Here is a 26,710-nt window from a genome sequence, read left to right on the forward strand (position 1 = left end):
CGCAATCCGTGCTACAAGTGGCCAGCGCGCATGCGGACCGCGGACGCTCTGGCAAGCCGGCGGCTGAGGCGGGGCTGGAAACTGCGGCGTCTTTTTTTTCTGGCGGAGGGCCGGCATCTCCGGCGACCCTGGTTTGGGGCCTGGGGTTGGTCGTAAAATTCGTAGTAATTAATTCTAACGGGCTACTGTGTCTTGAACACCTTTTACATTTATTGGCTTGTTTAGTCTTCACATCCCCCCTTCCTGAAAGGTAGGTGTTTTATCCTAATTTTAGGTCTGGAGACGCCGAGGCGCTGAGAGGGTCAGTGATTTACCGAAGTGCACAGGTGGTCGGGGCAGGTCGGCTGGACGCCAGAGCCCGAGTTCCTAACCAAGCGCCCACTCTGCCGCTGCTGCTTGCAGACATGGGTTCTCGTTAACTGAGAGCTGCTGCTAGAAATAGCTTCCACCCCTCTTGCCACCCAATGTGGCTAAAGAAAACGATAAAGTAGAATGAAAAAAAAAAAAAAATCCAGCTCTGAAGTGATTATGTGGAAGAGTAGGCCAAACAGGAGACCTGGGGAGCCCAGACTCACATCTGGCCCGGAAGCTTTGCAAAGACCTTTGGCTGTAAATTAAGGCGTCCAGAACCCTGCCAGGATATGAGACAGGAGAGAGTCTCATGTTGGAAAAAAGGAAAATGAAACGGAATTTAGAAAGGCCCCAGGGCAGCCAGCAAAGAAAACCATCAAGCTGTTGGGGAAGGAAAAAATAAAGCCGCTTTTGTTGTTTCCCTGAAAGAGATGTCGAGTGATGTTGATAAATGCTATTTTATGTGTAGATAAAAAACAAACCGAGGCCACAGAGCAGAGACGGTCAAAGACTACCAATGATAAAAGGAACAGGAGAGGCCTAGCAAAAGGCCATGGCCAGTGGACCGGAGGCCTGAGAAGAAAGGACTAGTGTCCTAGCTTAAGGAATAGTGCAATAAAAGGATTTTCCCTTTCCTGTACTCTCAGATGCTCACAAAATTATGTTTTCTAATGTAATAGGTTATATGAACTTAAAATGTAGGAGGACACCCACCTCCACACCCCAGGCATTCAAATTTACATGAAATGTAAGAATTAAGCAGATGACTCTACAAACTATTCCTTTTCCATTGAGCTCAATAGACTCAAGGGTCTTGAAGACTTAGGGGCTTTTTTGGTTAAAACAAAATCACAATTTCAGGAGAGATTCTGTCAGGATTTTTAGTTATTGTGGTTGCTTGCTTTTGAAGTGCAAACCGTGGAAAGTCTAGCTTAATTTCCGAAAGAATTGAGCTGTAAGTGAGCTTCATTGAGACAGTTCTAGAACATAATATTGTTGATTTTTTTGGAGCTTGTTATTCTTAGATTTTGTTAAGTGTTGTATAGCATATTGAAACCAGAATTTATATTGTAAAGATCTACACTTTTGTGAAGACAGTCTGTTTTAAATATTTGAAATTTTATTCTCTTTTGACATTGAACTATGGAACACTCAGATAATCTATACCATGTTAGTATTCCTATAAGAGAAAATGGGTGAAACAGTATTTAGAAAGCAGTACCAGTAAACCTTATTACAAGCATTAGATGTGCTTAAAGAGTCAATATGAATTCATAACCTGTAATTGTTAAATGTGTATGACTTAAATGTTAAAATATTGCATTTTAAGATAGTCTTCTACAATTACAAACCCATATACCCAGATTTTCCATGGGCTTTGCAAACCAGAGAAGAAGATAGAATGTGCAAGAGTCAAAGGATAAATATTATAAATATATATTAGTTATGTTACCTAATTAAAGCCATAATCTGTTAATACAGCTATGGATTTGTTTTAAAAATTTAATTGAATATATTACTAATAATGTAGCTATGTTTTCCAGTGTTGGTAACCTCATTAAAGTTCTTCACTTTCATAAAGTCCAGATTGAGCTGCTAGACGCTGAAATTCTCCTTCAGGGTTAAAAGCTTGTTTCACATCCAGACCTTTACCATTAAGTGCTAAATATTTGCTGAAAGTTGGTCGAACACGTAACTGCTTAGGAGCTGGAAGAGTTTGGTTTTGACGGACTGAAATAAGATAAAAAAGAGGTTAATTCAGAAAATCTGTTCTAAACAAATGGGTTGCCCTAGATATTCAGTATCAGATAGGAAAAGAAAAAAAAGTCACAACTGATTATTCTTTTGTTATGCTGGGATTTGTGTTTTTTATTAAATCTGTCTGATTAAGTCCCTGGGTTGATAGCATGACATACCTGTAACATCTAATCTTGTGTTACATGTGGTCACTCCAGCTTCATTAACTGCAGACACAGTATACCACCCAGCATCTTTCTTGTTTACATCTTTTATCAGTAAAGTAACTCTTCCAGAGTTATCATGATATAAACTGAAAAGAAACAGTAATAAAACAATGAAGTATAGGTATTAATTTTCCTGTGAAACTTTTTTTTTTGATGCCTCTGATCCAGAGGGACAGACTGTAAGAAAATGAACCATTTGGAAATGGTACCTAGTCAGTGCCAAATAGCTATTGGCTTTATTGAGTTTAATTCCCCCTTTTAATTTTGTTTGTGTCATTATTTCCTTGAGCCGTCTTTCTTTATGGTTAGTAAAAAGGTAAGTCCTAGCTTTATGCCCTAAAGTTTTGATTAGTGGATTAATGAGCTTTATTGTATTTCCTCTCCATGTTTTAAAAACTAGACAAAGTGAGATTACAAAAGCATGCCATTTATAATACATTTCAGGTACAACTGGAATCACCCAAATAAACTACAGTTACATCTAAAAATACTTATCCTACCTTATTCGATCAGTGTTGAATTGTACCATTTCATTATTTCTTTTCCAGAAAAGCTTTGGTGGAGGTACAGCTGAGATTTGGCATTCTAGCTTCACTGAGTCTCCCTCAAAAACTTTTTTGCTCTGTGGTTTGTAGATAAACATTGGTGCTCTTCTATGTTCTTTTGCTACGTATTAATAAAAAAGAATTCAAATATTGAGAATATTATAAAAAGAAAATAAGTTAAACCAAGGTATTATGAAATTTGTGTGTTAATACAAAAGTTTTAAAAAACCGTAACTCAAGAAGATTGGAAGCTTTATAATAGTTTTAGCATAAATTTTGAATTTTTTTTTCAAATTTCAAATGTTAAAACAATGTGTAGTAGTACGATTTTGTATTATAACAAATAGAGTTCTAAAACATTAATGTAATGTTGCATTGAATTTATAATCATGTTTCATTCAAAGAATTTAAGTTATGTTTTCATTTATGTCTCTTCAGTAAGGAGGTATCATGGGTGGTGGCAAGACTAGACAACTTAGGTTCAAATTGTCTCTTTGCCCCACCAGCCATGCCAAATTGGGAAAAATTTGTTTGGTTTCTCTGAGGCTCAGTTTTATCTATTGTAGAACAGATAAATAGAAAACCCACTTCAAAGATTATTTATTTATTATTTATTTGTCAGAGAAAGAGAGAGCATGTACACAAGCAGGCAGAGTGGCAGGCAGAGGTGGAGAAACAGGTTCCCCGCCGAGCGAGGAACCCGATGTGAGACTCAATCCCAGGACTCTGGGATCAAGACCTGAGCCAAAGGCAGTGGCTTAACCAACTGAGCCACCCAGGCATCTAGAAAACCCATTTTAAAAGGAATACAGGTAATAGTGACTGCTCTGCCTCCCACTGCTACTCAAAATACTGTGAGGATCAGCTGAGATAATAAAGAAATATTTTATAAACTGTAAAATATTATACAAATATCTGTAGTTGGTATGTCATTTCTCTAATTACCTGAAGGAAAAGAGGAAATTATATACTACTGTAACCCTATCTTTTCTGAGGAGAAATGAAATTGGACAGATGTCTGCCAAGGCCTCTTTTAGCTCTAGTGTTACAGTATTTCTGGAGCTATTGGCACAAAAAGATTTGCCTAGACCTTAACCACCTGAATTGGATCTTTTTTTGATTCCCAAATCACTACTTTTTCCCTTAGAGTGAGACCCATTATTATATCATAGAAAAATCTTAAAGGTTTTTCATTAATCTGAGTAGAATGCAAATTTAAGGAAATTGTCCATCCTTTAACTTACCAAGATTTTATATAATCAACAGTGAATTGTAGCGAAGTATCTCTTTTGCATTATGCCATGACTTAAACCATTACAAATGTAATATATATTTAAAGCCCTTAAATTGTAATATTTTAAAACAGTACCTAAGTTTTGTAAGAAACTGCCTTACTGAAAACAAATTTGAGACATGAGTTTAGTTAGCCATATCTGTTTTTCTAAAGCAAGTAGGTGTGTTTTCATTATAGAGACTAGTTTCTAGTAAAAAGAAGTATAAACTAAGGTTAAAAGTTAATATTTATTCCTCAGTTTTAAATTATGTGTGACCATGACAGTTCTGTAAAGATAAGAATCAGATTATTTTGGATTATAGATCAGAAATACGGCCAGACTAATGTTTTCTACTTTAAGATCCTTCAGTTATATTTAGAAATGCTTATATAGTTTACCCTTGAACAACGTGGGGTATTGAAGCACCCCACCCCACCACATGCAGTCAGACATCCATACGTAACTTTTGACTTTCCAGAAACTTAACTACTAATAACATACTCTTGACTGGAAGCTTTATTGAAAATATAAATAGTCAATTAACACATATTTTATATGTTACTATGTATTATATATTGTATTCTTAAAGTGAAGTACACCAGAGGAAAAAAATATTATTTAAAACATCGTAAGTGAAAATAACATACTGTGTTGTAAACAGTCTGCATGTAAGTGGACATGTGGTGTTCAAGCCCATGTTGTTCAAGGGTCACCTGTACTGTCTTATTTTGTCCAAAATCGCACCATATCTTTATTTTCTTTCCTGAAAAGCTTTAGTTCTAGGTCTGTCCTTGAAGTTTCACTGAGTTTCTCTCAAAAATGCTCCCTCCCCCCTTCCCACCATTCTGTGACTTTTAGATAAAAATTGGCATTCTGTTGGGTTGTGTAGACATTAACCTTAAATAAGTCATCTGGGCTTTTCTTTTTCAACACTTGTTTTTAAAAATACTGCTGGATATTAAGGAACTCTTGAAGATCTTTTTGAAGGCTTACCCAGGACATCCAACTGCACAGTAAAGGTGGCTTCTCCTGCTCTATTCTTGGCAACACACACATAAGCACCTGCATCTGAAGTTCTGACCACTTCAAAGATGAGTGAATGAAAACCCTTTTCAGACACTATCATTTTGTGAAAATCATCTGATTGAACTGGTCTTCCATTCAGATACCATGACACATCAGGAGCTGGCAGTCCGCTTACCTGGAAAGGAAAACACAAGAAGGAGATGACAGAATTTTAAATTATATCATCACTGGAACCTATTTGTCCATTTACAAATTTAAATTTTGTGGTTCAAAATGCGAAGATGATCTTAAAAAGGTATTTGGTTTCAACAATTTCTTAACAAAAACAGTGGAAATTAAAACTCTTGAGTTGAATTTAATATTTTCAGACTACCTCAAACCATATCTAACCCTTCCATATGTAACCTCAGGCTCCTTAAGATCTCCCAGTTACTATATTTAGAACATTAATTTATGTTATATAGGTCTCCACAAGAAATATGAAGTCCTCTGGCTTTTTTTGATTATGGTGACTGCAGATGAAGTCCCAGAGGGACATACATGTCATGATTGCTGATCTAATGAATTACTTTACCAAAACAGAGTGCCCTTGAGCTGTAATTCTGCTGTTTAAATGCTAGTTTGTTAAGTGTTTTACTATAACCCATAACAGTTAAATTCATATACTTTCATTCATAAGGAAACCAGAAGACGTAAGAAAAGGATTCCATGAGGATAATAAAAATGTAGGTCTTTCTAAAGATCTCTTCTAGCTTGAAGAACTCTTCTAGGTCAAGTGAGCAGCTTGGCTTGAATTTTTTAATGGAGAAGAATTAAAGAGGAATTTTGCTTTAGAAATCTTATCGTTTTGGTAGCTTCACTTATGTCTTTAGTATGGAGTGGGCACTATTGTGAGTACCTTATGCCTGTTTACTCAGTTAATCCTCATAACAACTTTATGAGGTAGGTACATTTGTTACTCCATATTACAGATGAGACAAAAAGCACCAAGGTTGACTGTCTTAAGTAAGGTTACACAGCTGAATAGTGGCAGAGCCAAGATTCAAACCCAGGTAAGCTTAGCTCCAGAATTTTTGTTCTCACCTACTATACATGTTACTTGTTAAGGTGTACAGTAAGTTATTTATTTATTTAGTTAGTTAGTTAGTTAGTTAGAGGGTGGGAAGGGGTAGAGGGGAAGAGAGACTCTTAAACAGGCTCCATGCACAGCACAGAGCACAACATGGGGCTTGGTCTCACAACCCTGAGGTCATAACCTGAGCCGAAATCAAAAGTTGGGACACTTAACCTATGGAGCGACCCAGGTGCCCTAGTGTGTAGCAAGTTATGAAGAGGAAGAAGACTTTTTATTTATTTATTTATTATTAAATTTAAGAATTTATTTATTTATTATTAAATTTAAGAACTCTTTTATTTATTTACTTGACAGACAGAGATTACAAGTAGACAGGCAAAGAGAGGAAGGGAGACAGACTCCCTGCTGAGCAGAGAGCCCGATTCAGGGCTCCATCCCAGGACCCTGGGATCAGAGCTTTAAAGCAGAGGCTTTAACCTACTGAGCCACCGAGGCACCCCAGGAAGAGGACTTTTAAAATATTTATTAACATATAATGTATTATTTACCCCAGGGGTACAGGTCTGTAAATCATCAGTCTTAGACTTTTCACAGCAATCACCATAGCACATACCTCCCCAATGTCCATAACCCAGCCACCCTATCCCTACTCCCCTACCCCCAAGCAACCCTTAGTTTATTTCATGAGATTCTCTTATTGGTTGTCTCCCTCCCAATCCCATCTTGTTTCATTTTTTCCCTCCCTAGCCCCCACGACCTCCTGCCCTGCCTCTCAAATTTGGAAGAGGACATTTTTCAAAACACAGTATCTTGTTAATTTTCCTCCAGTATTTTTGAACTCTTACTTTGAAATCCATTCTGTAGAATCTTCCTTCTTCAATTGACATGTTCTCTGGCACTTGAATGAAACGAGGTGGGTAAAATTTCTCCTGGATTGCATCCTGATCATTCACATCTCCCCTTGAAGACGATCTGCTTCTACAAAAATATTTTAATAATCACTCTGTAGGAAAATTGTCACTGTTCTCCCTTTTACACAAATACAGTTAAGTCATTGTATTGGAACTGCCAGAGTCTATACTGTTTTATGCGGTAGTGTAATAACAATAGAGAGACCTTAGGACATGGCGTATTTAATGATTATTAGAAATGGTAGCAATTTAAAAACATTTGGTACAAATTATACATCTTTTTGTTTTTTGTACAAAGCTGTAAATTGACAGAAAAACTGATTAAAATGCAGAGTACCCCATGGATGGTTCTTACCATGTGCAATGATTTAGTAATTGGAATTGGGTTTCAATCATCATGAAGAACTTTCTTAACATAGACATGTGGTCCTGGCTTATTTGACCAAAACATATTAAAAAAACCCTCTGAGATAGTTCTGAGAATTAATGGATAAAAATTTTGACCATCCTCTCAGACATTAGAAAATTCACGTTTTTTTTTTTTTTTTATAATAGGTGTAGGGGCAAGGCTTTGTAAATATTACATTAAAAAAAAGATTTTATTTATTTATTTGATAGAGATTACGAGGAGGCAGAGAGGCAGGCAGAGAGAGAGAGGAGGAAGCAGGTTCCCCGCTGAGCAGAGAGCTCGACCCGGGGCTCAATCCCAGGACCCTGAGACCATGACTGGAGCCGAAGGCAGAGGCATCAACCCACTGAGCCACCCAGTCGCCCCAAATATTACATTTTTTTTTTTTAAAGCAGAGGCTTAACCCACTGGGCCACCCAGGCACACCCCCAAATATTACATTTTTAAGCTGGAAATATTTTTGGTAGCAAAATGTTTCTTTAAGATTGAGAATTTTTTTTTTTTTTTTTACCTTACTTGTGATGTAGGAACTTGCAGTCGTGCATGTTCTGAGTTGTGCTGCTTGAAATTAAAACAAAGGGAGAATGTTAACGTGGTTGTTAGCTTGAAATGAAGCAGAATTAACTAGTCTTGGTTGAGCATTTCTTTCCTGTTTTTGTGCAGTCGTTAATTCTATATATAGTTGAACCTTGAACAGCAGTAGTTTGAACTATACAGGTTCACTTATATGTGAGTTTTTTGGAAAGATACAGTACAGTACTTAATTTTTTTGAATTATTATTATTATTTTTTAAGATTTTATTCATTTGACAGAGACAGACACAGTGAGAGAGGGAACACAAGCAGGGGAATGGAAAATGGAAGAGGGAGAAGCCGGCTTCTTGCTGAGCAGGGAACCCAATGCAGAGCTTGATCCCAGGACCTTGGGATCATGACCTGAGCTGAAGCCTGATGCTTAACTGACTGAGCCACCCAGGTGCTCCTACAGTACAGTACTTTAAATGTATTTTCTCAGCATCTTTTCCCTCTAGATTATTATAAGAATATAGTATGTAATACATATAGTATACAAAATATGTGTTAATCTATTTACTAGTAAGGCTTCTGGTCAGCAGTGGGCTAATAGTTGTTGGGGAGTCAGAAGTTATATGTGGATTTGCACTATATGAGGGTGGCTCAGCACCCCTAACTCCTGCATTGTTCAAGGGTTAACTGTTAAGCGACTAGAATATAGTGCACTGAGCTTCTAATACTTTAGCAAGAAATCCCCAGAATTAATAGGACTGTTCAACAGGTGTAATATATGAAAATTAGCTAGCCTTAGAATTCCTGGTGGTTCATTTTTCATGTGACTGTTTTACAACAAAGGGTGATGTGTCACCCTGGTGTATTTGAAATGGGAACACATAGTACAGATTGTCCTTTAGTAAAACAGGAATAGACATGAAGTCACTTGTGTTGGCAGTTGATACAGGGTATTATGCCCACTGCTCAAAAGTGCACCAACAGCAATTAACACATACTAGCCTGGAAAATACTTCTCTTTTTAGCTCATGGCACAAAATCATAATAGACATCATGAAAGGTGTGTAGAGCTCTGAGAAGGTTTGAAAAGCAAAATTAATTACTTCCTGCTTAATAAAGGTATATTTAAGCAGATATCTTTTGGGATTTATATTTAAGCACTGGAAAATTATTTCCATTTGAGAATAAAACCAGAAAGTGACAGAAACCATAATTAAATGACCAAATACTTGGTGCTTATTTTGTGCGTTTTACTGTGTTTGGCATAGTGGTGGAGACTAGTGAAAAATATATCCATATCCAAATATCTAGAAAACATCTATATAGCAATGCAGCAAATATGAGTACAAATAATTTATTTTGGGATGAATATGTTTAATGTATTTGGTTATTTTAAAATTCTTATAACTTTAGGGGCATCTGGGTGGCTCCATGGGTTAAGCCTCTGCCTTTGGCTCAGGTCATGATCTCAGGGTCCTGGGATCGAGCCCTGCATCGGGCTCTCTGCTCAGCCAGGGGGCTGCTTCCCTGTCTCTCTCTGCCTACTTGTGATTTCTCTCTCTCTCAAATAAATGAATCTTAAAAAAAAAGTTTAAAATTCTTATAACTCTAACAATTATTGGCTAGTCTTAAGGTTCTCTAAGCAACGTGTCAAATTTCATTTATCAAATCAACTTTTTGGTAAAAAATAAAAATAATCTGATTAAACCCAAAATATCCAAATTTTTTAAGTTTTCTTATAGTGATAGTTTGAGTATGTATATATTCATATTCAGAGGTATAATATTTCAGTTTTATGTAACCTGATGACATTTTGGATTATTAGAGTATTTGAAGCATACCAAAAAACCCTAAGATTTATCCTTTCTGATTTCATAATGGTATGTTTTGCTGTTGTCTTTTTTCTTGGTACCATCACTTTTATTTTATTTATCTATCTATCTATCTATCTATCTATTATTTATTTATTTATTTGACAAATAGAGATCACAAGTAGGCAGAGAGGCCGGCAGAGAGAGAAAGAGAGAGAGAGAGAGGAGGAAGCAGGCTCCCCGCCAAGCAGAGAGCCCGATGTGGGGCTCGATCCCAGGACCCTGAGATCATGGCCTGAGCTGAAGACAGAGGCTTTAACCCTCTGAGTCTCCTAGGTGCCCTATCACTTTTATTTTAATGTTTTTAAAGAATGAGAAAAATGATAGATTCTTGCCTTCAGAATCATACACTGAATTTATAATATACACCATCAATATAACATTGCTTTGAGTTACTTCTACTAATAGAGGCAGTTTCCCATCTTCTTGCTTTAATCTGTACCAGTTCAGAGCCCAACACGCAGTAGGTGCTCCATGTAAAATAATTAATTGAACGAATGTATGAACTGTTGAGTACCCAGAGATTCAAGTTCTAATTTTATAATTAGTTGCACTGTTAGACCCTGCTCCATCCTTTTTAGTAGTTGCATTTAACAGAAATAAAATCCTGTTTTTAGCTTCCTGTGCTTAGAAGCTTGGAGTTCTTGGGTGCCCAGTTTTATCACATTGGCTTCTGGTTTCTTTTGAAATTTTTGACAAGAAATGAGTCTGTTTCTCTAACTCTATATTTCTCTTCAGGGTTAAGTTTACTTTTTAGAATGAAATTGATTGGAAAAAACCTGGGGGTGCCTGGGTGGCTCAGTGGGTTAAGCCTCTGCCTTTGGCTCAGGTCATCTCAGGGCCTTGGGATAGAGCCCTACATAGGGCTCTCTGCTCAGTGGGGAGCCTGCTTCCCCCCCCCCCCTCTCTGCCTGCCTCTCTACCTACTTGTGATCTCTGTCAAATAAATAAATAAAATATTAAAAAAAAATAAGCCTGTGGGATATTCACTTTATGCCCTTCCTAAAGTTTATCCATTCTTGGAAAAGATCCTTTTGTTAATGTTTGAGCCATTACTCAAGGCTTTTTTTATTGTTCCTTGTTTTGTTTTTAATAAGAAGCGTTTTTGAATACAAAAATGGAATTGGATGTTTCATTAGTTCCACAATTATATTTTAAGAGATTGAAATGATAAACAGCTTATGAGAAAAGGTTATAATTACTTTGGCTTAGAGTTTTAACTTCTGTCCTGTTAAACGTTTACAACTCATAAATTCTCTATCCCTGCTGACATTGGAAAAGGAGCTCTAAATGTAAGTGTAACAGACCCCTAAATATCCAGATGAAAAGTGACACTGTTAGCTTTCTGGTGTTTTCTTTTTGTGACATTTCATATGCTGATACTAGAGCACCAGAAAACGGGATAAAATTCTAAGTTTCTGTGTATTTTAGCTCATTGTGGTCTCTACTTTTTATACCTAATGGAGCATGGAAGTGATTGACTTTTGCTTCAAACTGTATTTATAAGCATTTGGAAAAACACATTTGTAAATTACATGAAAGAAAAATATTCGAGTTAGGTAAAGATTAGTATAATTTACCTGCGGTGAATCTTGTGCCTCACTGTCATTTTGAGCTTGAAACACAGCAGCTGCGTTCTGTGGTCCTAGCAATCTGCGAGCCATCTTCTCCTCATATGTGAGCCGCTTTAAAGAAATCATTCATTAAGGAGATAGTAATGAGATTTAATAAAAGCTGTTTGTATTCCTTTACCTTAAAACCACCAAGAATTATACCAAAGAAGTATGGTTCTGTCTATTGAATTACAGAGATATACTATGTTTTAAAACTTTGTTTTCATTCAAAGCATTTCTGTTCCATTCTAGTGCCCCTTCCCTCATCTGTGTTCCTCTTGCTTCTGGGAAAGGCAGGCATAATCCCCTTAAGTAAGGGGAAATCCTTCGCCTTCCATTTTGTGCTGCATGGTCTCATTGGCTCCATCTTTGAATACAGTACTGCATATTCTCACATGGAGAAATAACTTTTATTAAATCAACACTGAACATCAGATTTCTGGTTGAAAGCAGTGCAGCTTGTATGTTAAATATTTTTGGATTTAAGGTATATAGTGCTTTTTAAGAGATAAGTGACTAGTACAGCGGGTACAGAAGAGTTATCTCATAGATCTCATAGCTATGTGTCTATCAGTAGTATAAACCAAAGTATGTGAAAAAGTTGACTGTTGGTTTTTTGGTTATTAGATATATTTTCTGAGGAGTAATGCTTAAAACAAAATTTTCATTAAATTATTAAGATTTCTTTTTCTTTTTTTGCTTCATTTTTTTTACATTGTTTTACATTCTTCTTTTGTGTCTACAAAAGAAGAATGTAAAACAATGTAAAAAAATTTTACTACTGAAAATTATGAGGTGTTTTCATGCTTTCATTTGGTATTGGATCCAAATCCAAAATATCACAATGTTTTCATTTGGTATTAGATCCAAATAGTCCCTCTTTTTAGATAACCTTATCCCTTGCGGATCATAAGGGTATAGGTCTGTGAGACAGAAAGAGCTTTCTTACTAGGATTAGATTTTATAGTCTGATGGGCTTTTTGTGCAAAATAGATATTTTGCTTACTTGATTTCCATTGTGAAGAAGGCTGTCCTTGCATTTTAGTTTTCTCTCCAAATCTTGAATCAGAGCTTCTTTTGATCCTTGTATTTCATGGTCAGGAGTCCTTGGGGTGGGCTTAGCATTTGCACTTTGGGATGGTTTAGCATTTACAGGTTGGCCAAATGAGGGTTGTTGATAACTTTAAAAAGAAAAAAAGACTTCTTAAAAAGTTTTTATTTATTTAAGTAATCTACACCCAACGTGGGGCTTCAACTCAGGACCCTGAAACCAAGACTCACATGATCTTCTGACTGAGCCAGCCAGGTACCCCAGAAAAAAGATATTTAGCCCACTGAGCCACCCAGGCACACCCCCCCCCCCCCGGAAAAAAGATTTTTAAAAAAGATCTTCAGAGAAAGATGTGGTACTAAAGTGTAATTTACCTCATTCTGTCAGTCACCTTTAGATAAGCTGAATCTACCACTTAGTACTATTACTGTTATTAAAAACAATTTTCTTTTTTTTTTTTAAAAGATTTTATTTATTTATTTATTTGACAGAGAGAGATCACAAGCAGGCAGAGAGGCAGGCAGAGAGAGAGAGGAGGAAGCAGGCTCCCTGCTGAGCAGAGAGCCCAATGCGGGCCTCGATCCCAGGACCCTGAGATCATGACCTGAGCCGAAGGCAGCGGCTTAACCCACTGAGCCACCCAGGCGCCCTAAAAACAATTTTCTAGTAACAGTCAGGAGGAATTTAATAAGAATGGTTACCAGCCTCTTTTTTTTTTTAAGTCTTGGCTGGAGAAACAAATTAGGTTAGTCATAAGGAGGATGTCATTCCTTGAAGATCTTTCCTAAAGAAGTGAGAGAGAGCAAGTCTAGTTACTGGCAGCTTGAGAGTTCTTCCAGTCTTATAATTGAATTTGTTAAGTTTGTTTTATGGGTGGATACCATTGTCAGCTCCCTGTGATCTCATTTTGACAGTTTGAAATTGGTGGTGATGGGAGTATGTATACTGGGGAAGTTGTTTACTATCACAAATCCTAACTCCTTTCTCCAGAGCTGGTTGTTAAACATTTACCAATATAACCACTGGTATTTAGTGAATATTCTGTCGCTTTGAATGGAGTCTGCAGCTGACATAATCTGGCTTTCCTTTTAATTTCCAGTTCCTTTTAATTTCCTGTTGTACATAATTCAAGTGTGGTACTATATAACAAATAGTTTTTACAGTAACAATGGTTTCTTTAACACTGCTGAAGTGGTTTTTAGAGAAATAAAGGAATGATAAGAGGAGGAAGGAGAAAGAAATGTAACCTGAGCACAAAGGGGGTTTGGGAAAAGAAGCAAATTTGAATAGCAGTTGAAGAGTTTGGTTTAAATCCGTATTTCAAGTTCTAATCCTAAATTATCTTGAAAAATGGTCTTACCCCTCCCTGCCTTCCCCTGTTGATTGTGACAGAGTGCAGTATTTAGGGATTCCTATATTATCTCATTTGTTAGGTAGCTCGTATTTTGACAGTTGTTTGTTCAGATTTCACCTAGTTTATTCATTTAGGGCCCTGCGGGTGTGTGCTTGTATCTGTTTAATGCAGGATAACTGGTCACTGCTCTCTGTGAATATTTTAGCATTATGAAAATAAACGTTCTCCAGTTATTGAGATGAGGCAGCCTGGATCTCTTTTCTGACCTGTTTCTGTTCAGATATTCTCAAAGGTCATTAAAAGAATTTATAAGCTCCGTGGAAATGTATCTCTTCAGAGAGGCACCGGAGTTTCAATTCTGGCTTTGGGGACTTGATTAGTAATCTCTAGATTGTAAACATTCTGAATTTAAAAAGACGGCTTATTAGTCACCATTGTAATATTTATTTTCATTAACATGGACTTGTCTGTGTTAATGCTTAACTAAAGTCTGATTTGTTCTTAGTTAAGTAAACACCCAGACTAAGTGTTTAAATAAATAGTGAGTTGTATGTGTGTTTTTTGTTTTTGTTCTTGACTTTAAGATTGAATTTTCATGTCAAAGTAGTAAAATTCTTTGGTCTTATAGATCTCCTATTATTCTAACTATATGAATAGCCTATTTTAAAAAATATTTTATTTACTTTAGAGGGTGAGAGTGAGTGAGGGGAGGGCCAGAGGGAAGAGGCAGAGGAAGAGAATCTCAAGCAGACTCTGCACTGAGTGTGGAGCCTGATGTGAGGCTCAATCTTACGACCCTGAGATCATGACCTAAGCAAAAACCAAGAGTTGGGTGTTTAACCAACTAAACCACTCAGGTACCACATAGCTTTTTTTCTTTTTTGTTAGTCTGCCAACTTTATAAAAGTCACATGTTGTTAAAGTGAATTAGAATTTAAATAATTTTGTTTTTAGACTGTCATAGTATAATACAATATATCTGAGAATTCCTGAAGGGTTATCAAAACCAAGCCAGAGAATCACTGGTCATGTATGTGACCTAGTCAATTCATTCACAGAATTCCCTTCTCAGTTTATAGATGGCCTAAGTGTTAAGACTAGATATGTGCTCATATTTATAAACTAATAGTATTCTTGCACTCTGCTTTATAGGTCTTTTTTCCCCCCTATCATTAATCATCCAAATCCTTAATTTTGTTATAAATCATAAAACTGACTCACTGAGCAGGTAAAGAACACATGTTGAATGTCACACAGCAGGCTTTTTGAATGGAATAATTAGAATTAGAGTTCTCAGTTTCCAGCCTTTAGTTTGATCGACTGAATAAAATGTTTGCTTAAGGGTTTCCTACTGGTGAAAAGCTAAATAAAGGTTTCAAAGCAATGTAGGTCAGAATCCAAGGGATTATTTTTGAAGGCAGGGCAAACTAAAGCCCACCATAACAATGAGGGAGTTGTGCACAAATGTTCAAAGGGCCAGAGCTTTCCACCCTGTGCAGCTGGACACCGAATGAGTATCAAGTGGCTGGGGGAAGATTAAAAGAGTTATCTATGGTTGCTGCAAATGGAACAGCTAAAGCTGGATCTTTGATCTCTGGTTTGGGGACCTCCTATGCTTATTTCTTAAACTTTCCATTTTTGCCTTTTTCTCTTAGTTCTGTCACAGAGCCAGGAACATGGTTGAGGTTCTTTATTATTTATTTGCAGTTTTCTTTTCTGGGCACATATTTGGAATAGGGTTGAAAGACCAAGAAAAATAGTATAGTCAGAAAAGTTTATTTTATTTTACTTATTTTTTTTTCTTGTCCTGGGACCCTCAGAAAAGGTTACTTTAGATTTAAAGATACTCATATAGGAAATCTGAAAATAATGGAAAACCAGATGGAAAATGATTGTCTGGCTAAAATGTAACAAGAAAAATCTATAATGTATGATAACAGATAATGGGTATAATTGGAATTTTGGAGGGAATTCTTTCTAAGAGGGCTCTTAATTCTTAAAGGTCTCTTTAAAAAATCTTAGTTCAAACTTATGAATGCCATTTTGTAGGTAAAAAATAATAGTTGACTATCAGCCATTTTAAATGGTTCAGCCTAGTATATATAGGATTCTAACAAAAGTTTTTGGCTTTCTTCATTTTGATTTTTTTAAATGTTGGAAAGTATTCTTTGCAGGTTGAATTGCTGTAGTTAGTTCAACTAAGTTTCTGGAGTTGTTACCAACAATAGGAATCTCTAGAAAAATTAGCCTCCAGAGAAGACTGAGAGAAATTATCGAGAATCTCAGCAAATCTGTTGATAAGCCTGCAACAAAACATATTCCATCAGACAGTTTTTCAGATGCCTCTGATTTAATTCTCTGGTGTCTTAGCCAGCCAACGGATAGGAAAACTGATAGCTCTAGGTTTGCATAAGCACAGAGCATTTAGTTCGTGTTTTAAAAAAAGCACAACCACTGTGTCCTTATTCATATCAGATTCTCCTCAGATAGTTTTAGGACTTTGGAAGTAGTACATGTTTGCATAAGGCTCCAGGTAGTCTTCTCTTTATTTAGACAGAACAATCAGCTCGACCAATTTGGACAAAGCATGGTTTTAATTACTAACGGGAACCCTAAGGTCATTGATCTATTCAAGTCTTTCTTCTGATCATAGTAAGGAAAATTCATATACTTCAGCATCTGAATCACAGGTTTTATTTAAAAAACTGGGTTTTTTGTTTTGTTTTGTTTTGTTTTTTTAGCTAAATGGATAGTCAGGATCAGAGGGGAAAATGGATAGGAAGAAAAGACTAAGACCAAGAAGACATTTAATAGCCTCTGCTTATGTGAGAGGAAATCCTATCTGAGGAAGAGCAGACAGGTGCTCTTCATCTCCGCTGAGCCCAGAACTAAAGCAATTAAATTTATAGCATGAGGACCTAACTGGGAGAATAGTTCACTGTTCTTGGGTATGTTAGAAATCCTTTTTTGAAGATGGAAAATAATAGGTAAGTAATTGTATGTGGTAATAGATGATTTGGGTCTATCTTAGTGTGGACATTAGAGAATGGGTCAGATGATTCTTACTGCCAGCACCCTGGTTCAAGGTGTTTTAGGAGAATGATGAAAGAGACCCTGAGGTCACATTGCCTGTTTAGATAGTAAATAGTGAACTAGGACATTACCCCCCCTCCACCCCCCACCAACTCCTCAGAAAGAGCTCAGTGTATATGCAGTATATAGTCACACATATAAAAATTTTACTTACTTGGAGTCCACATTGGAAGGGATTTTACTGCTACTATAGTCTGGCTGTGATGGTAATATGGAGCTGAGGAAGCTGGCTGGGGACTGGTTATAGGTGGCTGTAACCATTTGGCCTGGGTTGGGGCCAGCATGCTGCTGGGGAGAAGCAGGGAAAGCAGAGGAGGACATGGTGATGTGAGAGCTCACTGTTGAGGAGGCAGAAAATCTTTGCTCTGTGCATTGGCGGGGCTGGATGATAATGGAAGACTGTTTGGTCTGGCTAGAATAGCTGGATGTTTCCGGTCCGGGAGGCTGCAGTCTGGAGCCACATGGATTTTGGGATTGAAGGAAGTGTTTTGGACGTTCATAGTTAAACATGCTTAGCTGGTATATGGAAGCTGGAGGCAATTTATTACTATAATGATTTTGTCCTGGAAGGGTGGGGTCCTGAATTTGGGGTGGCAAGCCTGGAATCACAGAAGGTCCCAAGGAATCAGAAGCAACCTTGGCCTGCCCCTCCTTGTTGAGATCTTGGGAGTACTGTGCTCTTGTCTTTGATGGAGTGGCCTTCTCTTGAAGAGTATTGTTCCTTCAAAAGGAGAAAATGATTCAGTTACAATATCTGCATAAAAAACAATATTGTTTGTTTAACATTTTTAGGAGCATCTATGCTTTTTTTTTTTTTTTTGGTCTTATATGCTTTCAGGGTCACTCAAGGTGGAACTTTTCTAGCTTCTAGACTTCTTCCTTTATCTCTGTCTTTTCTCCTGAGAACAAGAAAAAAGGGTTTATTAATGTCTGTTTGCCTCTGTGTAATTCTGAAAGCATGGCCAGGGGCTTCAAGATAAAGGAGCAGGAAATTTGAGTTTGCTAAGTGGTGGAAAAGAAAATTCTGTGATGTTGCTCAGTGTGAAAATTTAATGGTTTTAAGATTAGCTTTTGCCCAGAGGGTACAGTTTCATTAAACAGAAATATTTAATGATTTAAATTATTAGTACTTAAATATCTAACATGTCAGCTCCCATTCTATCTGAATTCTTCCCATTGCTCATGAAAACCAATGCATAGCCAATATACACCGTTAATTAATGTCCTGGTGATCTCTGATGAATGATGTCTTGGTAAATCAAGGGGTACACCATGCTTTTTAATAAAGAACATAAACATCTGCATTTACTCCTTCAACCTTTCAGAATTCCATAAAGTAGGGAGGGAACATGCATAAATCATTGTTGTCAACTTTGAGTGTATTTTTTTTATTTTTTTACCTTTCAATGCACTGTCTCTTTTTTCCCCCTTGATCCCAAATTGACCATAGTACCAAACTAGATGATAATTAAGGAGTATATGTGTCTTTCTGTGTGTATACATGTTACTGACTGTACTCCAGAGCGATATGTAAATTTTTTTGTTATTTTTAGATGATACTATCTAGTTAATGGTGTTGATATTCTCTTACCGTTTTACTTTTTATTATTTTTCTTATTTCATACACATTTTAGACTAATCTGAATGCTGTTTTAGCCTCTATCTTACTTTTTCTTTTGAAATGGCAGACAAGGATGTACAGAAGGAAGTAAGGCAGTATGAAGCTAGTTATGCCTTACCCAGAAAGGATGAATGCCATTTCTCTTGCTCAAATATGTATTGGTTCTTTTGACTTCCTATAACAGATCCCCATTTTCCATAGATGAATCTTTTGCTCCTAAAATCATCCTTGAAGCATTATATTTGCCTCTGATTTCTACCATTAGTATGGTAAACCTAAGCAGAACTATATATAGACATCACATACACAGACTAGCCCTATGAATTTTGGCATTGGTTCTGTCTTTATTTAAAATATCAGGTAATTTAGTTCAAACTGTATTTAATTTTATATACTATAACCCAACTTTGAGATAATGATAAATCAAACCATTAATTGATAAAGTTACCCCAACTGTCATCATCAAAATGAAATCTTAAGGTGGTTTAATTTCCTATCTTGAAGAATGTATCGTTTTTAATGGAAAAAGACCAAATAACTTTATCCTAAGTCTGTGCATGTAGTTTAAAGTTAAAACTAGCACTTTTAGGAAAGAACAAATGCTACTGAATAGCCAAGAGAAAGATTCTGTTGAAAAAGAACACTTAAAAAGCCATGTATTCCTTAATTTCAAGTTTATAAATACACGCATTATCAACTAGAGTGCATTTTAGTAATTAACTATATTAGGGCTTTAAGTTGTTGAAAGAAAACAACCAGAAGGAGGCTTTAATTAGATCATCTCAAAAAAGGACTCTTTCAAGGCAAGTAGTTTTGTAGTTATGGGCTTATTCATTCCATTGCAGAATTGAATCCAAATTTTGTTCTTCAATTCCTTTTTAGGAAGGCAAATTATTCAGATTCATTTCATAAAGCAAGGAATAAATTGTTTAACAAATAAACAGTAGATATTTTCCAAGATGTTCCCTGTTTTTCTTTATCTATGTTTTCAAAATATCAACTATTTTATACATTTTGCCATCAAAATGTATAACATAGTTAACAATTACTGTTATTTTTCAAAGCTCAATTGAAAATATGTTTTTTCAAAAGTTTCATTGTTCTCATGTCTCAACAAAATTTTACACAGTTGTTCAAATAGAGAACTCTGAAAAGTTTTTCATGTTTGTAGCTACTGTACAACAATTTAATTCTATAATGGATTCTTCTATATGACAGTGTCATTTTCTTCCAAATAGTGTTAAATAATTTACAGAGATTTTAGTATATGTGCTGCTGAAGCAAGCACAATTTACAGAGATTTTATAAGTAAAATACTATGCAGTTTCCTATTTAAAAAAATCTTAACTTTTTTTCTTTCAGTCTCTAATATAGCACAGACTTGTATAAAAACTCTTTGAGGATATTTTGAAGCTCTAGGACATCACCACAGTTACAATCAGACCAAGTGTGCCTTTTCAAGGAAAAATGATGATTTAAAAATATTGACATACAACCATCTTTCCTTGTACCCTTTCTATAATGCCTTCCAGTTTTCAGTGGAACAAGTAAGTTACTTTCTTGTCATATCTTGACATAATAACATGATGTAACTTTCAGTTTTTATGTGAAGATCATCTTTGCACACGTTCCTCTGATTTGGACAAAAAACAAAAACAAAACCCCAAACTGTAGCAGAAATAAAGATGGGACTTACCCGTCGTTCCAGAGGGTGCCAGCTGGGTTTAACCCACTATTGAAGGGAAGGAAGAGGCATCCCTTTCTCTCACAGACTAATCTAGTGGCTCTGTGCTTAGTATTATAGCACCACTGACTTTTATCAGCTGCCAAACTGACATCTGATGTGCTTGCCTGTCCATCTACCTATGCTGGCATGTCAAAGTAAGAGTCCACAATCTAAACAATATCTCAGATGTCTTAGTGATATTTAAGGAGTGGGATTACTTGAGCTTCTCTTGCAGTCCTCTTTATTTTAGATGTGAATTTTGACTGTAAGCTTTTGCAGGCTCATGCGGAAGAAGAGCAAAGAGTTAGGAAATGGACAAAAGTACATAGAAAACTCAATTTCTTTATCGTGGTTGGGACTTGGAAGCCTTCGTGTTTAAGGAAGGACTAAAAGGGAACCTGTATTCTGAGACTGACGTTCTATCCAGTAAAAATTCTCCCTAAATAAGACTAGTGATTGATGGGTTCCAAACTGATTTGTACTGGATAGTTGTTCATCTGAAGGCTCCCCCCACCACCCCCTTGCCAAATACAAGTAGGGGTGGAGCAGAGTTCAAGCAGTTTGTTTTAGGAGACAGGGTGTGGTCTCAGCAAAGGCAGGAGAGCCACAGTGACAAGTCACTGGGGAGGTAGGGAGGTGGGGAGGTGGAAAAACACGATTTTGTTTCTTAGCAAGTTTTCTGAATCTGTATGGCATATGCCTCTTTGACCTTGTTCTTTTATTCTTCAAGAGTTTTGAAACACTTAAGAAATTACCAGACAAATAAGCATTCTGTACATTTGGGGCTTTATAGTGTCAACTCTTTTCCTTCATCTTCCTTAACACTTAACATTTATATACTTTCCTCTCTTCATTAAGGAGACTGTCTTGGTATTTAGATGTCCATTTTTGTGAAGGGAGCTAAATAATTACAGAGGAAGAAACCTTCAAATCAACAACAGAAGTAATAAAGAGGGGTAGGTGGCCTGAGGATCAGGCCAATTGAGTGGAATTAGCACCATTTAGTGGTTTCAGTTTTCGTACGTTTCTCCTGTTTAAAGCATATCTATTTATTACCCTCCCTCATGGTGCTCCAGTATTGTTTTAATTACCATGTACATGTAGGTCCATCCAATAGATGTTTGAGCACATATGAGCCATATAAAATTCTTCGCAGCTGACCATGTAGGTGTATCTTCCTTTGGTGTTCAGAGAAGTTTGATAATTGCTTCCTGGGCATGCAGCCATTACTCAGTGGAAAAGGCATACTAGACTGGATGAGTAGGTGTTTGCCTACCAAGTCTTATTTCAGGAATTTCCCAAAATATTTCTCTACATCTGCTCAATGATATTTCAGATTCCATTAATAGGGACAAAGCCTTTTAATCCAAATTAGGAGTCTTAAAGTGTAAACGCAAGTGACAATAAAAGTAGCAAGAATAACCAACAAGTATAGCATTTACTATGAGTAGGGCTCTATTCTAAGCACTTTAAATTTGGCATTTGTGACTGATACTTGGTTCTTCGAGAGAATGGGGCTTGATTAGGGCAAGGAAGTGGAGATACTAGATTTGAGGTCTCTTAAAACCTAAAAGTTTAAGTGGTTATCCTACCAGGCAAGTAGGAAAGATGCCCAGGACAAACTATGAAGTCCCCAATTTTACCTAGGGCAGATTCTAAACATACCATATTTGAGGAGGAATTTTATCCCATTTACTTTTTATCCTTTAAGCATTATCTCTTTTCTCTCCTTTACTTTTGTAAGATATAACATTGGTTACAGTGTAGTAGTAGCTCTGTGGTAAATCTAGGCAAAGTTTCTTGCCCCAGTAAGGGGATCAAGGGCTGATTTGGGGAAGGAAAGGAAGGTCTTCTTTCATGGCCCCATTGTCAGAAGTGAATAGTTTATATTTAATAATCTGGTATGAATCTGTTTTTCTGCTTTTTAATATTTGGTTTGCTTTTTTGAATGGTGTTTTTTGTTTCCTCACAGACCATCAAATGGTTTAGTTGTTTATTTGATAAAAATTGTCCTAAAACTGGAGGAATCCATAAGATGGCAGGTGAATGAACTATATTCCAACCGGTCGGCCAAGACAGCCTTTTTTCATTTATTTCTCTAAATTATCAGTAAGGGCCTCTGGTGAATCATTCTAGTGCTTCCCAGTATGTAGGTAACTTCCCACTATCTCACTGAACCATTTACTGCTGCTTGTTAGGGGAATTCTTTCTTGTCTTATCATCACTGGAAGGGTGGCTTGGCTATTTAGCTGTCACTCATTTATCCTTTCTTCACTTATAGCTCTTGTTGTTTTTAAAAAATGTAAACCATGTATTCTGTTGTAAAATGGTGCTGTGAGCTTTGTCTTTATAAAGTCTGATGTCAGATGTATGTGATGAAGCTAATTTCTGCTGTATCAGCTGAGAAGGCAAATGCCACATAGAGGATGGAAGGACTAATGAGTGGAGAACATTTTCATTTATTTTCAGGTTATGCATAATTCACTATGATTACTGAAGTTCTGTCCTACTGTAGCACTTGTAATTTGAAATCTTTTGAGTGCTTGATTTGGTCTTACATTCTTTTCAAGCAAGAAGTAGTAATGGAGGGACGCCTGGGTGGCTCAGTTGGTTAAGCAGCTGCCTTCGGCTCAGGTCATGATCCCAGTGTCCTGGGATCGAGTCCCACATCGGGCTCCTTGCTCAGCAGGGAGCCTGCTTCTCCCTCTGCCTCTGCCTGCCTCTCTGTCTGCCTGTGCTTGCGCTTTCTCTCTCTCTCTCTAACAAACAAAACAAAACAAAACAAAACAAAACAAAACAAAACAAAAAAGAAGTAGTAATGGACATTCCACTAGGTTTGGAGTCAAACAGTAAAAATGATAACATTACTTTGGTTAATGATCTTCAACTTTGTAGGCACATTAACATTCTTATTACCTGTTTTGGAGACCTGAGTGTGAGTGCCCACTCTGCCATATACTTGCTGTGTAACATTAGACAAGTTGCTTAATCTCTCTGAGCTTTAATAATTAACTGAAAAACAAAGATAGTATCTGTTTTACTAACCTAATCAGACAGAGGCTTGCAGAGAGACTCAAATGAAACAGGAAATCATGTAATGGACTCTTACATGGTATAAGGTATCTCCTCAATGAAGCTAAATGTACTCTGAGGGAGGGAGGGACTGTTTATTTTTTATCTTTCCTTGGGACACTGTGGCTCGTAGTTGACATTCAGTACAAACTTGTTAACTTTTATGGAACTTTAATTGAATAATTTTTCTAAAAGGTGATTTTTTAAAATGAAAAACATGGTAATCTCCTATGAAAGATACTGTATTATAGATTCAGTGCCCCCCCCCCTTTTTTTGATTCAGTGCCTTCTTAAGTCTTAAAGTCTCACTGCTAAACATAGGTATTCATGGAGAAAAGTTTTAGATATCTGTATTGGTTGTCTTCTGAAGGGAAGTCTCCCACAGAAGCTGACAGAAACACATAAAATGTGCTTAATAAATGTTTGTTGAATAAATTGCAGTCATTGTCCCACAAACCCCTTCTTTGACCTCATGAGAAATCTTTTTAAGGGTAGCTATATCCAAGTAGCTAAAGATCCCAGAAGCTAAAGGAGGCCAACTGAGAAATTATAGTCATAGACTGTTATTGAAGATACATTGATCCTAAAAAAAAAAAAAACCCAGTGCAGTGAAGTAATAGCCACTATTATGAATTCCTACTATGTACTTGACATATGCTATTCCAGGTCTTTTAATATCCAAGTTCAAACTCTTTCCTTTACTGTGTTCATTGTAAGAAACACTCGGAGAAATACCTATCCCAGGGTCATAGAAGCATGAGGAAGCAGCCCTCAACAATATCAGTCAATCATCTACAATTTTAGTCATTTGCAGAATGTGGAACTTCATGTAGGTGACCTTTGATTCCTTCCATCTTGAATACAACAAGTTTATTCACTTGATAGGCCCAAATACTACTCAAGAAATCTCTTAAAAGAGGTTTCCGTATCGTTTATTTTGTAATTAACAGAGGCTACATTTAGTTACACTAGAAAATAGTCAAGAATGTTCATTTATTAAGTCTTATTAAAAGTATTTAACCTAAATTTAACATAAAGGTAACTTTAGGTTGGTAAAATATTTAGTGGACTCTTCTTAGATGCTAGTAAAACAAAAAATTTCAAATGACTTTTAAGTATCAGTTTTTAGTTGTTATTTTTCCAGTCACTATTTTGGTTTGAGGTTCATGTTTGGGGGTTGGGGATGATGGCGGATTTTGTTTTGTATATAGCCTGGTTGGCAAAAGTCACCTAATCAGTTATCTTTTTCATTTATACACTTGCCTTCTAAAAGCAAGGATAATTCTGTCTGTATTCTAAGACAACAAGAAGAAACCTGTATCAAAAAAATTTTTTTTGTATTTATATTGAGATAAAACCCTGAATTCTTCTGTGGAACAGATTCTACTTCAAAATCTTGTGCCGTTTCAACCTTGTTGATTGTTTTTGTTTTTCAAGAAGTCTCTGTAACAAACCTTTAGATGTGGATCTAAGCCCTTGGTTTACTGTTTCAGCTCCGGTCAAAGATATGGAGGGCAAGGGAGAAATGACAGAATTAAGTGACTCACCTAATAACGCAAGCTCCCTAAGGGCAGGAACTTTGTCATGTTTGCTGTTCTGTATGCAGAACCAACCAAGAATATTTGTTGAATGATCAAGTGTTAAGTCTGCGCTTACCATTGTGGTTGTAGCTCAGAGGAATTTTCATTGGAGAAATCCTCCTTTGGAACCTGGATCTCATGTTCACTGTGACGGCCTGGTTCAGGAATAGTTGAAATAATGTCCATTGGGGTATCATCTGGTTTTTTGTCCTTTGTGTGGCTATCACTGCTCCAGGGAAAAGAGGCCAGTTTTGGAGCAAGTTTGCTCATGGGTGACTTTGAAGAACTCTCTGATTTCTCTACTTCTTTTCCTCCTGAAAAATATAATTATTTACTACCTCAAATAGAAACAGAATCTTCTTCCTCCTCTTGGCTGAATTGGAGCAGGGAGATCCTGAAAAGAATTACCTGGGGAAACAAAGAGTCTTGCTGTGGAGACTGCAGTCCCAGCCTCATTTTCTGCAATGCACTTGAATTCCCCAGAGTCTTCAGGAAATGCTTCTGTGATATTCAAGGTGCAGACTTCCTCTGGAAAGGCAAGAGATTCAACTTGATCAGAGTTTTGGGAGACCCCAAATTAACAAATAGTGTAGGTGGATGTCAGTCAAAGTAGATACTAGGAATAAAAAGAGTATTTCTGGGATTTTTAAAAAAGTCCGTCTGGTTAGACTTTTTGCCTTTAAGTGGGCTCCTGAAGATAAGTAAAAAATGCAACCTAAAATAATCCTAACAGAGTCCCTACCACCTGTCTCTGTGACACATCTCTTTACTGTGAGTTCCTTGAAAGCAAGGGTTACACTTTATTCCTTGACTTATAGATTTCTGTAGCTTTAGTGCTTAGCATCAAGGCCCTGTAATGATTTCTGAGCTGACCTAAAAGTTATCATTACCAGGATAGTTCTATAGTGCAGTGACAGCCACATTGTGATAGACACTACGCCTACTTCTTGGATGGTCAACAGCTTAGATGTTTGATGTCATCACACCTCCTTACTGCCTCACTGTAGAGCTCACAAGTCACAGATGAGAGGATGGATGCGTGCTCTTTGAGTGCAGGGACGGCCTCAGGACCCAGAATGGAATGTGGCTATTGTCTGTACTATGATGAGTGAGTGAATAGGTGAATAAATACACTGACAAATCCCAGTTACCTTGCTGCTTTGGTTCTGTCAGCTCAAGAGTTGTCATAGGGTAGCCTCAGAACTGCTCATAATGGCAAAAGTGATTTAGGAGGCAAAGTCTTCTGATGGTAATCTTGATTTAATCATTTATTGTCAAGATATTGAAAAATTGGGGGCGCCTGGGTGACTCAGTTACGCAACTGCCTTTGGTGCAGGTCATGGTCTCAGGGTCCTGGGATCAAGCCCTGCTTCAGACTCCCTGCTCACTGGGGAGTCTGCTTCTCCCTTTCCCCGCCCCCTGCTTGAGCTCTCTCTCTCTCAAATAAGTAAATAAAATCTTAAAAAAAAAAAAAAAGAAAAAGAAAAAGATGAGATGTTGAAATATTGTGCTTACCAGGAATGGATGATAAAGAAGCCTCTGAAAGATAAACAAGGGAATAGAAAGAGAATTGAAAAGATGATGGTTAATTTAGTTGGGAGGAGGGGCCATGTGTTTATGATAAATAGCCTCAATAAATAAAACACGTA

General features: G+C 36.8%; 2 protein-coding genes across 7 annotated transcripts in view; one reads left to right on the forward strand and one right to left on the reverse strand.

Moving 5' to 3' along the window:
• The first annotated feature begins 21 nt into the window (after positions 1-21).
• Positions 22-26,710, forward strand: part of KLHL3 (kelch like family member 3) — a 293,373-nt gene continuing 266,684 nt past the window's right edge. For 2 of the 3 annotated variants that reach the window (XM_082725539.1, XM_082725547.1), the window contains exon 1: positions 22-250. The gene's annotated coding sequence lies outside the window, so the exon portion shown is untranslated. Of the gene's footprint in view, positions 251-14,806; positions 14,827-26,710 lie in introns of those variants that run through there. The other variant, XM_082725544.1, reaches the window with a different exon arrangement.
• On the reverse strand, positions 249-26,593 carry MYOT (myotilin). 4 transcript variants are annotated; one of them, XM_082725530.1, is made up of 12 exons: positions 26,577-26,593; positions 25,470-25,589; positions 25,138-25,375; positions 17,217-17,783; positions 12,571-12,745; positions 11,532-11,636; positions 8,067-8,116; positions 7,081-7,213; positions 5,128-5,335; positions 2,816-2,981; positions 2,268-2,401; positions 249-2,082 (listed from the first exon to the last, which is right to left on the reverse strand). In XM_082725530.1, exons 3-12 carry the CDS (start codon positions 25,329-25,331, stop codon positions 1,910-1,912), a joined length of 1,905 nt encoding a protein of 634 aa, XP_082581656.1. In that variant the 5' UTR covers positions 25,332-25,375; positions 25,470-25,589; positions 26,577-26,593; the 3' UTR covers positions 249-1,909. The 4 variants fall into 4 exon arrangements, with proteins under 4 accessions (XP_082581656.1, XP_082581657.1, XP_082581655.1 ...); XM_082725531.1 differs by lacking the exon at positions 26,577-26,593 and adding an exon at positions 25,952-26,239 and having other exon boundaries at positions 8,067-8,113; XM_082725529.1 differs by lacking the exon at positions 26,577-26,593 and adding an exon at positions 25,952-26,239.

This window comes from Mustela nivalis, assembly GCF_964662115.1.
Source record: "Mustela nivalis genome assembly, chromosome: 3".
In the NCBI taxonomy this organism is placed as follows: domain Eukaryota; kingdom Metazoa; phylum Chordata; class Mammalia; order Carnivora; family Mustelidae; genus Mustela; species Mustela nivalis.

What these genes read in the sequence shown, in the direction of transcription:
- MYOT (XM_082725530.1), bottom strand. Translation starts at nt 25,331, where the DNA reads ATGAGCAAACTTGCTCCAAAACTGGCCTCTTTTCCCTGGAGCAGTGAT. An exon ending in TCTACAGAATGGATTTCAAA is followed by an intron (nt 5,336 to 7,080) that starts GTAAGAGTTCAA and finishes TTTCCTTTCCAG; the next exon opens with GTAAGCGGACTGCCAGCTCC. An exon ending in CACAAGATTAGATGTTACAG is followed by an intron (nt 2,083 to 2,267) that starts GTATGTCATGCT and finishes ATCTTATTTCAG; the next exon opens with TCCGTCAAAACCAAACTCTT.